Source organism: Vipera ursinii, assembly GCF_947247035.1.
Source record: "Vipera ursinii genome assembly, chromosome: 3".
Lineage (NCBI taxonomy): Eukaryota > Metazoa > Chordata > Lepidosauria > Squamata > Viperidae > Vipera > Vipera ursinii.
Window position 1 is genome coordinate 79,487,057 of NC_139516.1, and position 13,355 is coordinate 79,500,411.

The window sequence follows — 13,355 nt, forward strand, 5'->3', positions numbered from 1 at the left end:
ATCTCCGTTTCAAAGCCGAAGAGCCAGCGCTTGTCCGAGGACGTCTCCGTGGTCATGTGGCCGGCATGACTAGACGCCAAAGGCACACGGAACGCTGTTACCTTCCCACCGGAGTGGTCCCTATTTTTCTACTTGCATTTTTACGTGCTTTCGAACTGCTAGGTTGGCAGAAGCTGGGTCGAGTAACAGGCGCTCACTCTGTTACGCGGCACTCGGGATTCGACCCGCCAAACTGCCGACCTTCCGATCGACAAGCTCAGCGTCCTAACCCACTGAGCCACCGCGTCCCTTTGCTTTATATTACTGACAGGCAAAAAAACCACAACCCATTCAGACCCTCAACAAAACGTAGGATTCTGAAGAATTTTAAATAGTGGAGCTTTGAAGTCATAGGCATTTGGAACGTAATGCAATATAGACATGTGTTAAAAGTCCAAGATACATATCAAGCTTTTTTTTAAGTAGGTATAGTTAAAGCAATTTATTTCATAATTTTAAAACCATTGCTTTGACAACTAATGTGTAAATTGGGGCATGCAATGTAGGTGTTTATTATATTTACTTAGGGTTGGAGTAAAGGTCACTGTGAGTTCAACTGTTCTATTTGCACAACTTTGAAGCTCTCACATTTGCTTTGACTGAAACCTGTTGTCCCTTCCCCACCTTCAACCTGTAAACCAGGGGGTCTTCAAACTTGGCCCTTTTATGACTTGTGGACTTCAACTCCCAGAATTCCTCAGCCAGGCATGCTGGCTGAAGAATTCTGGGAGTTGAAGTCCACAAGTCATAAAAGGGCCAAGTTTGAAGACCCCTGCTGTAAGAATCAAGAACGTCTTTTTAAACCTTGATTTCCAAAGTGTATTATAATCAAAGTGGAAAACTAATCCCAAAAATTTTCATCCCAGTATGGATGCAAAGATGAAGGGCAGTTTAGAACGCAGAATTATAGGATTGGAAGGGACCTCAGAGGTCTTCTAATCCATCTCCCTGCTCAAGGCAGGAGACCTTATATTGCATCCCAGTCAAAAGGCTGATGTAGTGGTGAAGGTGCTGGCCTAGAAAGTAGGAGACCATGAGTTCTAGTTCCACCTTAGGCATGAAAATTGGCTGGGTGGCTTTGGGCCAGTCATTCTCTCTCAGCCCAATCCACTTCACAAGGTGGTTGTATGGAACAAGAGGTGGAGGAAGAAGTATTAAGTATGTTCATCAGCTCGAGTTACTGATAAAGTAATAAAGGCAGGTTAAAAAAATCTAATAAATAACAAATATCGGAAGACACGCAGATTTGTTAAAGAATGTTTGCTTGCTAACTCGTATCCCCTGCGATGACCTGGCAGAGGGGCTGGCTTGTAACTACAACCCCCAAACGCAAGGGTAGAGAAACAAATATTTCCCACCTCTCCCTCCAAATGCTTAAGAAAACGGGGCCGACCAGCGTGTAAGAGTTTCTCCGCACAACCCCATTCATAAAGCTTAAAACCACGCCACCAGGTTTTGGGATACACCCTTTCGTTCCAGTCCTGGATCACACCCAGACGTCGAAAAAGATTTGCATGGCTCTTCTGCCCCGTACCCTTCCCATCTCCCGTTTCCCACCCCTTCCCCCCTCCTGTCCTTCTTCCCTAAAAGCTTCCATAGCATTGAGGCTACTTAGCCAACCCGTCGGCGGGACAATCTCGTTGAAAGACACTGCTTGCCCAGGCCGCAAGTGGAGGAAATGTAACGTGAAGGGAAGGAAAACCAAACCGATGTATATGATGGTTTAATACAGGGGTCTTCAAACTTGGCCCTTTTATGACTTGTGGACTTCAACTCCCAGAATTCCTCAGCCAGCTTTGCTGGCTGAGGAATTCTGGGAGTTGAAGTCCACAAGTCATAAAAGGGCCAAGTTTGAAGACCCCTGGTTTAATAGGTTGAAAACTAAGGAGAGTGGGGGACGGGGGGGGGGAAGAAAAGAAAAGAAAGAAAGCCTTTGCTCTCTCTCTCTCTCTCCCTCCCGCCCTCCACCATAAAAAAGCTCCTTAGACAGGGAGGAGCTTGGATGCAAACCGCGCCAAGGAAACATTCCTGAGATGCTTTAGAATTCCTGATGCTTTAGAATTCTGGCTCGACGTCAGCGGAGCTGCAGCACGCGGCGGCGGCGGCAGCGTATATAAAGGCAGCTCCCACTCCGCGTCTGCTCAGACAGGGCGAAAGGGCTTGGAGAAACGTCAGGCGGAAGCCCAGAAAGCCGAGAAGAGACCTGGTGCTTTCTCTGGCTTTCTCAAAGCAAAAAAAAACAAAAAAAAGAAGAAGAAGAAGAAAGAGAAAGAAAGAAAGAAAGAAAGAAAAGAAAAAGAAAGGAGCTCGAGCAGCCGCGAGGCGTTTAGCATTCTTTCCAGGACTCCGACTGTCTTGAAAAAACCCCGCTGTTTTGCTCCGGTTCCTCCACTCACCCACCCTCCCGCCGCCTTCGGTTTGAGCTAAGGCAAAAAAAAACAAGGACTGTTAATATCCCCAGGCGTCTGGAAACGAGCGAAGATGAACTCGCGGAGAACCAGCTGTTTTATCCTGGCTTTTGCCATCCTCCAGTTAGTAAACAGGGTAGGTATGGATTGGTTTTGATTTTAAATTGGGGCAGGTTTTCTTCCCCCCCCTACCCCCACGTTTATTTTCAGCGAGAGTTGTGCCCTTCTCTTTTTCGATCGGTAAAGTCGCGTGTTTGCCTGCACAGCGTGTGTGAATGTGTGTGTCAGGACAGGGGCTCTCCTATTCAGGTTTAAGAAATGACTCCCCAGTAAGCCTGCTCAGTAAACTTCCAGAGGAAGAAAGTGCGGAATGGCTGGCTATAACGGAGTGAACTTCCTGAATGTTTTGCTTATTTATGGCAGGAAAGCTTGAGGGCCTTTATTTAACTCTCTTGTTTACAGTAGCGGTTATATCTCATTGCTATGGTCCCTTCGTTTCTCCTCTGCAGGTGATTTCTTCTTCCTGCCCAGACACTTGTGAATGTCCTCTGGAGGTTCCCAAATGCGCTCCAGGAGTGGGTCTGGTTCTGGATGGTTGTAAATGCTGTAAAGTCTGCGCCAAGCAGCTCAATGAGGACTGTAGCAAGAGGCAGCCTTGTGATCACACCAAGGGGCTGGAATGCAACTTTGGCGCCAGTTCCACCGCTCTGAAAGGGATCTGCAGAGGTAAGAAGCTGGCAGCTTGGCTCTTTTAATATCTCATTCATGCAGATACATACTAACCCATTCTCGTAGTGGTGAAGTTTAGCAATTTTCAGTCCATGTATGGTTATGCTTTGTTGTTGGTAGATTGGCAGAAGGGCATATTACTTCAGCAGTCTGGAATGCAATTCACTATGTCTGGACTGCAGTAACAGCACATAAGGAAAAGTGATTCCTGACTAACTTATTGTTCTAGCCTAGAGCTCTGGGGGATTGTAGGGCTCTTTACCCATAAATTGGAATTAATAGAGCAGGAGAGAGAGAGAGAGAGAGAAAACCCACTCTGCTACAGAAGACTTGAGCTCAACTTACGATTTTTCCCTCTTTTTAAAAACTTTTACAGCACAGTCAGAAGGAAGACCCTGTGAATACAACTCCAAAATTTATCAGAATGGAGAAAGCTTTCAGCCCAATTGCAAACACCAGTGTACATGCATTGATGGAGCTGTTGGCTGTGTCCCACTCTGCTCGCAAGAACTCTCTCTTCCAAATTTGGGCTGTCCTAACCCAAGACTAGTAAAGGTTCCTGGCCAGTGTTGTGAGGAATGGGTCTGTGGTGACTCCAAAGATACCCTGGAACAGCTGGAAGGATTCTTTGGCAAAGGGTTTGATGTGGATGCTTCTGAAGGAGAATTGACCAGAAAAAATGAGTTAATATCCATGATAAAAGGAAAGCTGAAAATGTTACCAGGTGAGTTATAAATATTGGTTACACACTTTCCTGTGTTAGAAGGGGGTGGGTAGTGGGTGGATGGAGTTATCTGTTGATGTCTATGGGCTTTTGCTATGCATGCTAAGGCAAAGGACTCCTAAGTATGAGAAACTTATACTCTCTGCTTCCTTCTGTCTTTTAGTGTTTGAAACTGAGATTCACAGCCATTCATTTGAGAATCCAAAATGCATTGTCCAAACAACGTCATGGTCTCAGTGTTCAAAGACCTGTGGAACTGGAGTCTCTACACGTGTCACCAATGATAATCTTGGCTGTAGGCTAGTTAAAGAGACCAGGATATGTGAAGTGAGGCCATGTGGGCAGCCTAGTTACGACTCCTTGAAGGTAAATGGGTCTTCCTTATCGTCACACTGTTTTTGTGTCATTCCCAGGTTGGATGGATGGTGTGTCTTTTAGTAAGAGTTTTGGCTTAACCACACAATCTCTTGTTTTCCAGAAGGGAAAGAAATGCACTAAGACCAGAAAGACCCAAACTCCAGTCAAGTTCACTTATGCAGGATGCTCAAGTGTAAAAAAGTACCGCCCCAAGTATTGTGGCTCTTGTGTGGATGGGCGATGCTGCACTCCTCAACAGACCAGGACTATCAAGGTCCAGTTCCACTGTGATGATGGAGAGACCTTCAACAAGAATGTCATGATGATCCAGTCTTGCAAATGCAGCTATAATTGTCCCCATGGAAATGAGGCATATCCCAATTACCAGCTATTCAACGACATCCACAAATTTAGGGACTAAGTTGTGAGGTGTGCAGGCTTAAGGAGGAGGCTTGTAGTTAATATCTGACTTTGTTTTTTGAAGTACCAGTGGGGAAAAAAAAACTCTTATTGAATTGATGCCTTTACCCAGTGGAGGGCAACACAGAACAACGAGAAAGGACTCTGTGACTGGTTACTCTTGCAACAGTTTGAGCATACTTAAAGCTTCATAGTACTGGAGCAAACTTACTGCTTCAATTTGGAGCACTTGTGATTACTGATTTCTGTTTCTATCTGTTTATACAAAGTTTTGTCTGTTTGGGCAGTGAAACACTTCAGTTTCTACTGTTCAGCATAACATTTTTGTTGTTTGAAAGTCATGTTGGAAGTTAACACTCCTTTCCAAGGTGGGCACCTTTGGAGTGCCCATCTATGGCAGCTATAAGCATCAGCTACATATTTCATATCTACAAACAGAAATTGGTCGTTTTTAAAGCTGAATATTTTATTTATCAAAATGTAGCTTTGTTCTTGGAGGGGAAAAAACACCCCGTAATACTGGAATAAGTTGTAAATAATTTAATTTTATATTCAATGAATTAAGAAAATTTTATTTATAGAATTAATCATTTAATAAAGAAATATTTACCTAATTTCAGTCAATATGATTCAAACTGATGGGGGAGGGGGGGTAAGCAGGACCATAACTCCATCTTCTGTGTAGCACTTTTAACATATAAATGAGTCTTGCTTTCAAATAAACATTCTCACCATAAATACAAAATTTCTGCCATCTTTCCAGGGCCCTGGAGCTAATGATTCTTTCAGGGATGAAATGTTGAGTGGAAGAGTTAGGAATATTTCATAATATGAAACTCTCTTTACCCGTCCTCTTTCAACGCTACTGTTTCCCAGATCACTTCTTGATCTCTAATCGGGGTGTGCCTTAAGAAAACTACGATGATCAACCGCTGCTTTTTTTGGTAGAGACCTTGTTAATTTAAAATATGTTCTACTCTTGATTCAGTGAAGTAGACAGCAGTAACTAAGCAGGACAGTGTTTTGTATGATTTCTACCGGTTACTTCCTGCAAGTGAATGGGCTCTTTGTGTGCTTTTTTACAGTCTGCAGGAGGTGGTTTCACTAAATTCAAATTTAAATGAGGGTGAAGCAATTACTGGTCTTACTAAAAGTAAACACATTAAAGAAAAGAATGTCAGGAATTCATCTCACTTTTTGCTGTAGGCTAAGAGCCAGCCTCTCCTTTTGCCTTTGACTTCCCTTTTACCTGCAAAAATATGTACCTTTGATCAGGCAAATAACTAAAGAGATGGGCACAGAAGGAACTATTAGTTTTAAACATTTTTGTCCCATTTATACCAGGCAATGTTGTTCTTTGCTCATTAATTTCCATAATAATTGAGCAGGAAATCTCATTAATATTTAACCCCCAGTTGCAAGGATTAGGACTGATGGATTTGAAATTCTTCTACATTATCTAATAGGGTTTAATGGTCTGGTGAATAAGCCACACACGATCTAGAAGCTACCCAGTCTAAACAGGAGCACATGAGTTGCTTCATTTACTCTAATTCTGATGTAGATGTATTATCAAGTGGTTTATTTTGCAAAACGTCTTGTGTGGCCAATAATGCAGAGAGCATTGGCACCAGTCTGCTTGAGGGAGGTTGGAAATATAAACAGTTTAATATTTAGAAAGAAATTTCCACAACCCAATACAGACCAGGTATGCTTACTGATGGTAGATTGCTGGTAGCCCAGTAGAAGAAACCAGATGAGACCGGAATGGAATACAGAATATCTAACATAGCTAACTGAGTTGCCTGCAGAATGGAACTTTACCCTACAATATGGTCTTCAGGTTCTATCCACTAATATTGTTACACAGATAAAATTGATTCCCAAGGCCCTTGTGGGAAAGTAGTCATTTTTAAGAGATGGACCTACAAAATACCCATTATTCCATTGTTAACCTGGAGAGGAATGGTGGGAGTATAAGGCCTTAAAAGTGGTAAGCTTTAATGGCTTAAAATCCACAGGAACAAATCTATTATGGTTAGTTACCATATTAGTTAAGGGGAATCCTCCCTGATGAATGGCAGTGTAGCTTTGAGTAGACCTTACGGTAATCAAGAACCATCATTTGACATCTACTTTATAGCCTTTTGAGGTGTTTGACTGGCCTCTGTTGGAAGCCAGAATATAAACAGAGTGAAAAACTATGCTAAGCCTACCCTAATTGACAGGGTAGTCATATCACTAAGTCAAAAAGCAACAAAATACACACATTTGAAGAGTTGCAGGAGGCTTCATTGGGCATTATGAAAGTGTAGATCTCTTGCTCAGCCTTTTCTAATTTCTAATTGTGTGTTCATGCTGCCTATTCACTGCCTTCTCTCAAGAAGAGCAAACAGGGATAGTAATTGCTTGCCCTATCCTTTCTCCTGGTCAGTGGATTACTCATCCCTAGAGCAGGATACAAGATATGGAAGGAGGAATAGCAGGAATTAAGAGGATCTATTTGCATTCAGAGGGACGCGGTGGCTCAGTGGGTTAGGACGCTGAGCTTCAGTGGGTTAGGACGCTGAGCTTCAGTGGGTTAGGACGCTGAGCTTGTCGATCAGAAGGTCGGCAGTTTGGCGGGTCGAATCCCGAGTGCCACGTAGCAGAGTGAGCACCTGTTACTCGTCCCAGCTTCTGCCAACCTAGCAGTTCGAAAGCATGTAAAAAATGCAAGTAGAAAAATAGGGACCACCACGGTGGGAAGGTAACAGCGTTCCGTGCGCCTTTGGCGTCTAGTCATGCCGGCCACATGACCACGGAGACGTCCTTGGACAAGCGCTGGCTCTTCGGCTTTGAAACGGAGATGAGCACCGGCCCCTAGAGTCGGAAACGACTAGCATGCATGTGCGGGGGAACCTTTACCTTTACCTTATTTACATTCAGGGAAAGGGCTCACTGACAACATTTTGTCTAAGGATCCCACTAATCTAAAATAATCACTGAAAGAATGCCTCCTTCAAAAAGAATGAATGAATGCACCTCCCATGTTGGGAACAATTCTTACTGGAAAGCAAGTAATTCCTTCCAACCTTAAAAAATATACTACAACGTCTTCCCATGAAACTTTTAGACAGCATACACTTTTAAAAAACCTACTCCAGTGTGATAAAGAAACTTGGACTCAAAACAACAGCAGTTGTTCAAGCCCTTTCCCCCCATGCTCTGCTTGGCTCAATGGCTATTTAAACCTAGCCAACCTAACATTCTGCATAGCATCATATCAGTTACTATATATAGGGACATGACATGTTGCTACCGATTCAGAATGTTATTGTCTTAAAACATCAACTAACATTTGTAATACTCCACTTAACGTTTACAGTGATTTTCTTTTTGGATATATGCATTCCTGGTGTATGTTAACCTAATTAGATATACTTACTTTAAAATCAAGCTACAAGCTCTTTGAGGGAGATAGGCAGTTTGGAAATATGAAATACAAACCAACCAAAACCAAGTTGGCCATCAATTCAATTGTTTATCTCGCTTCCATAACATTTAATTCAGTGATCAGGGTTATTTGGTAATTTCTGGAATTACCAAGATAATCTGGCCCTGAGTTTTAATTGCATCTGAAACTGTGCAACATTTTGATAACAAAGGAAGTATGAAATTCACTGGAACGTATCATGCTGGGTTTCTATTTAATCCCAAGAATGAAAATACAACATGTTCTGCATGTTGATCTATTTGTGAATTGGTTTCCTATGACAACATGGATGAATTTGTTGGCTCAATTTTTGCAGTTTGTTAAATCATAGAATGTCACTGTGACTTTCTGTTCCACACTTAATCTAATTTATATTTCAGATTAAATTAAAACACTTCTCTTTCACCCATACCTTGCAGCAATGAACTCTGCCTTCCTGTTCTATAGCTGAATCTTACTGGCAGTCAATGTATCAGTAACAAAGAATAAATTGTTATGTACAGGAGCTGAATTCGGAATCCTTTAAGGGCTACAATAATCTGCTTATCCAGATCAGCAGTTGGTCTATGGCCCAATATTTAGACTGCAAATGGCTCCCAAAGGTTTTCAGCAGAGGCATTTCCTAGATCGGGGGTCTTCAAACTTGGCCCTTTTATGACTTGTGGACTTCAACTCTCAGAATTCCTCAGCCAGCGTGCCTGGCTGAGGAATTCTGGGAGTTGAAGTCCACAAGTCATAAAAGGGCCAAGTTTGAAGACCCCTGTCCTAGATCAACTATCTGCAATGTTATTAAAACCTGAAGTGCAAGAGGCTAAACCTAAAGTGTTCACTGATCCCCTGCTGGACTATGGACTCTCCTGCTTTATGACACTGTCTTTTGAAAAACATGTATGGGTGATGTTCATATTTCACTATAGGGATTGTTCTAAAAGAAATATATTAAACAAGGCAGCATGCTTATGGATAAGCTGGGATTTTCAGCACAGAGATTCAGTCTGTTGAAATGTGATTGTTTAAGTTGCTGGGTTTTTGTAACCACTCTGTCAGAAAAATGGTTATGCTGCTCTTGATATCCTTTTAGACAAAGCTGATGTCCTAGTAATTGCAATGCTCTCAGTGCCTCCCACAGGCAAAAAGGTAGGTTGCAAATCTCAAGTAATACAGTTAAAATATGCATTTTCCTAGCTTTCATGCTTCGATAAAATTCATGTCACCTCACAATATCTGTACAGTCCTAGCAAAACAATCCATGAGATAAATAATCGGAAGAAATCCTTTCTGCCAGGCAAAACAGCCTTGATTAGTTTTCATTCTAGCAGGAACAAACAATAGTAAAACCCTGTTTCTCAAATTAAACCTGTAAAGAATACAATAAAATCTAGGCTTGGTTGTATCAGCATCTTTTAAAACAGAGGTCTTCAAACTTGGCCCTTTTATGACTTGTGGACTTCAACTCTCAGAATTCCTCAGCCAACATGCCAAAATAATAATTTCCCAACAGAATGTTTTATCGTAAGTGTTGGCATTTTGCAGAATTCTGTTCTGATATCTTTAATTAATCTGGCATAGAGTAGTACACACTTAAGCATAGCTGTACAATCCTTATGTAAGATTGTATAGGTAGTCCTCAAATTAATGACAACAATTGAGGCCAAAATTTCTATTGCTAAGAAAGGTAGTTGTGAAATGAGCTTTGCCCATTGTACAATCTTTCTTGCCACAGTTGTTAAGTGAATCACTGCCACTGTTAAGCTAGTAACATGAGTATTAAGTGAATCTGGCTTCCCCATTGACTTTGCTTGTCAGAACATCACAAAAAGTGATTCCATGACCCTGGGACGCTGCAACCATCATAAATACGTGCCACTTGTCAAGCATCCAAATTATGATCACCTGAATATGGGGATGTTGCAACAGTCATAAGTCATTTTTTCAGTAGTTATAACTTTGAACATTTACTAAATTAATGGCTGTAAGTTAAGTACTACCTGTAGTGCATAACATGCACAAAACCAATTTACCAAAGATTTAGCATAATGTAGAGATTAGTACAGAAAACCAAAACAAACCCATGATGTCTGAAACTCCCACATATTATCAACTTAATCTGCTTTACACAAGCATTGTGACAATATAATGACACACTGTGAAGCGTGGCAAAGGAACAAGATAAAAATATGCACATTTTTTAAAAAAACAATACATCCTTTTCTTGAATGTTTAATATTATAGCCAGATTTTCCTAGATTGTCAAGTTTGAAAGGTTTCTTGCTGGCCTAGTCAAAAATTATTTTGCAGAAGTTTTTCTTCATCATTTTGTTTATTAGCAACCATATGATAAAACTGGAAAATGTGTACACTTGCAAATGTTCTTCTACATTGGAGCAGGTAACCTGAAGTCACATGGCATGTGTATCTACAATTATTTCCACACTTAACTGACCCTCTGACATTTCAGGCATTTCTTTTCTTGAAAAAATTCATTGATTCAATGCCAAGCAATTGTATTTGTCAAGAATTCAAAGATCCAATACCTTTGCTTCTATACTGAAAGAAAATATCACCGGGGCTTGCAAGAGGCATGATCTTTCAAGAAACTGCTGTTCCTGAAAGGCTAATAACCCACAAGTCCTGTTGCCTTTTCACTGATGCTATGACTACTGGCCCTTCAAGAAACAAGGGCATCCATAAAAATCAGACACAATTCTAACATTCACAAACCAAGAGGGGTACCCTAGTTGGGGAATGGAGGAAAGGAGCTTTAACCTTCTTTCCTACTCTTAGCTACGTAGATACTCTGTATGCTCAGCTATCATGCAATGCTTAAGCCAACAGGATTGAAGAACTTTTGTCTACACTAAAGTGACTGTAAGACAGACATGTCAAACACAAGGCCCGGGGGCTGTATCCGGCCCGCGAAGTGGTTTCATGCGGCCCGCGAAGCCATCCTGGAAACAGTGACGGAACGGCCCCCACTGCCTTGGCCCTGGCCCAGAGACCCTCCTTCTACCAGAGACCCTCAGATCTGTCCCACTCCTGCCCAGGCCCCCATAGGCACCCTTGATGCGAACGATGTAGAGCTGGCCACGCCCACCCAGTAGGCCATACGCACTCTAGCCACGCCCACCCAGTAGGCCATGCCCACCCAGGCCACACCCACCTGGCCCTCTGAGGGGAACCGCAATGCTGATGAGGCCCTCAATGAAATTGAGTTTGACACCCCTGCTGTAAGAAGTAGAAGATGCAGCCCAGAAAGTCACGAAGCATAGGATATCCCTGTTCCACGGCCACTTAGACAAGGTTCACAAAGGCAGAGGTCATTGCTTAGGAACGATGGCCTTTTTATGAATTGTGGACTTCAACTCCCAGAATCCCCGATGCAGCCATTCTGGCTCGGGAATTCTGGGAGTTGAAGTCCACAAATCATAAAGGGGCCACTGTTCCCCACCTCTGGTTTAGAGTTTTGAGAAATAACCCAGTACTTCAACTGTGGTACACCAAAGGACTATCTTTATCATCAAGCTGGGTTGTGCCAGGTCATCTAGCATGCTAACTTTAGATCAGCAAGAATTATTTTTATGTCAGGTGTTCTGTTTCTACGTAAACCCCATAGATCAAGGGTGTCAAACTATCCGCCCATGGGCCGGATGCATCCTAGCAAAACCACGCCCACCCCATTGCCAGCAATGGCAAAAGTCACGATACATCGCGACACGTCAGGTGACATTGGGAGTTTGACACCCCTGCGATAGATCAATCCCTCTTGAAATTTAAGCAAGCATAGTTTGCTTTTTACCTCCTACAATCAACAGCAGATTCACAGATAACATTCTCAATATTATGCACCTGAAGGAAAAAAAATCACTGAGGTTAGAATGGCAACCTGCAGTTTTCTCCTATTATTTATATGCCATTCTTCTTGTCTCAACACTCAAATACATATCTTCTTACATTTATTTCACTTCTGATCATCTTGACTTCAATCCTTTCCCCATTGTTCTAGACCTATAGCATATATTTATTTTGGAAATGTTTTAACTCTTACTTCCTAACTGGGAATTATAATTCTATGAGGGATTAAGGTAATAATCATCACCAAGCTGCAATTCCCAAGAGTATTTGGAAGGAAAGCAATTTCAAGCATTAAATATTTGATGTATACTTTTAACATTGGGTGAGGCCTTAGTTCCTGTGTGTAGGGCTGATTGAAGGGAAATTCTGGGAGTAAGAGTGGGTTTGGATTTCAGTTCTAAGGATAAATGAGAATATTCTATTCAATATTGAATTGGCTGGGAGCCACAAGGGCTACCCTTGTTCTGCAACAAAGTGAGTAGAGAAGCCTTCTCATTAAGGCAATGTGCTAAATCATGTCAGTTGAAGGAACACAGTGATTTACTACTGGGTGTTTATATGACATCATTGAATAGCAGGGACTTCCCTCCTCCCTCCGTTCTTTCCTCCCAAGATTACAAATTACATGAAGAATTTCATGTTGTCATTGTAGAGGCTAAACAGGAAAAAACACACAATACCAGAACACCCAGGCCTTCACTTGCTCAATTGTTTTATCCACAATCATATCCATACACATCACTTGTGCTGTCTCCAACATTTTGGTCACAACAGAGTAAATCTCTTACTTTATTAAACCTTATTAAACCTCTGCAGTACGTTACATCTTTGTACATGCTTTCAAGGAAACAAGACACCAGATAGTGTTGAAATTATTCAGACTGGTTAATATGGCAAATGTATTGATTTATGTAAAATTGTATCAGAGGGGAGAGAGGCTGGTAAGGAACAAGTTTTGGCAATTCAATATCCGCCTCTCTACCTTGAACAACTAAGAGCTAAAATGATCTAGCTCAGGGGTCAGCAACCTGAAACAGTGAAAGAGCCACTCGGAACCGGTTCCCTCACAAAAGGAAAAACTGGGAGCCGCAAAAAATGTGTGCGCATGCGTGTACGTGCGCGCATGCGCAGAACAGGGTTTGACTGAAGAGTGGAGCCAAGGTGAGATATGCACCTACCCTGCATATTTGAATTGATTGGTTGGTTGAACTTTTTTAGTCCCACTTTTTCTTTTTTTTTGGACTGCACATGGCAGAGGACTGGGAGCCGCAGGAGACAGTTGAAAGAGCCGCATGCGGCCCCGGAGCCGCGTGTTGCAGAGCTGTGATCTAGCTGAGAAAGATAGCTGAGG

The 13,355-nt window shown here is 42.1% G+C and overlaps 1 protein-coding gene across 1 annotated transcript; it reads left to right on the forward strand.

Annotated features, from left to right (window-relative positions):
* Window positions 1–2,021: 2,021 nt before the first annotated feature.
* Window positions 2,022–5,360, forward strand: CCN1 (cellular communication network factor 1). Its single transcript, XM_083359479.1, has 5 exons — window positions 2,022–2,583; window positions 2,957–3,173; window positions 3,553–3,900; window positions 4,064–4,266; window positions 4,379–5,360. The coding sequence occupies exons 1-5, from the start codon at window positions 2,521–2,523 to the stop codon at window positions 4,676–4,678; spliced, it is 1,131 nt and encodes a 376-aa protein (XP_083215605.1). The 5' UTR covers window positions 2,022–2,520; the 3' UTR covers window positions 4,679–5,360.
* The last annotated feature ends 7,995 nt before the right edge of the window (window positions 5,361–13,355 follow it).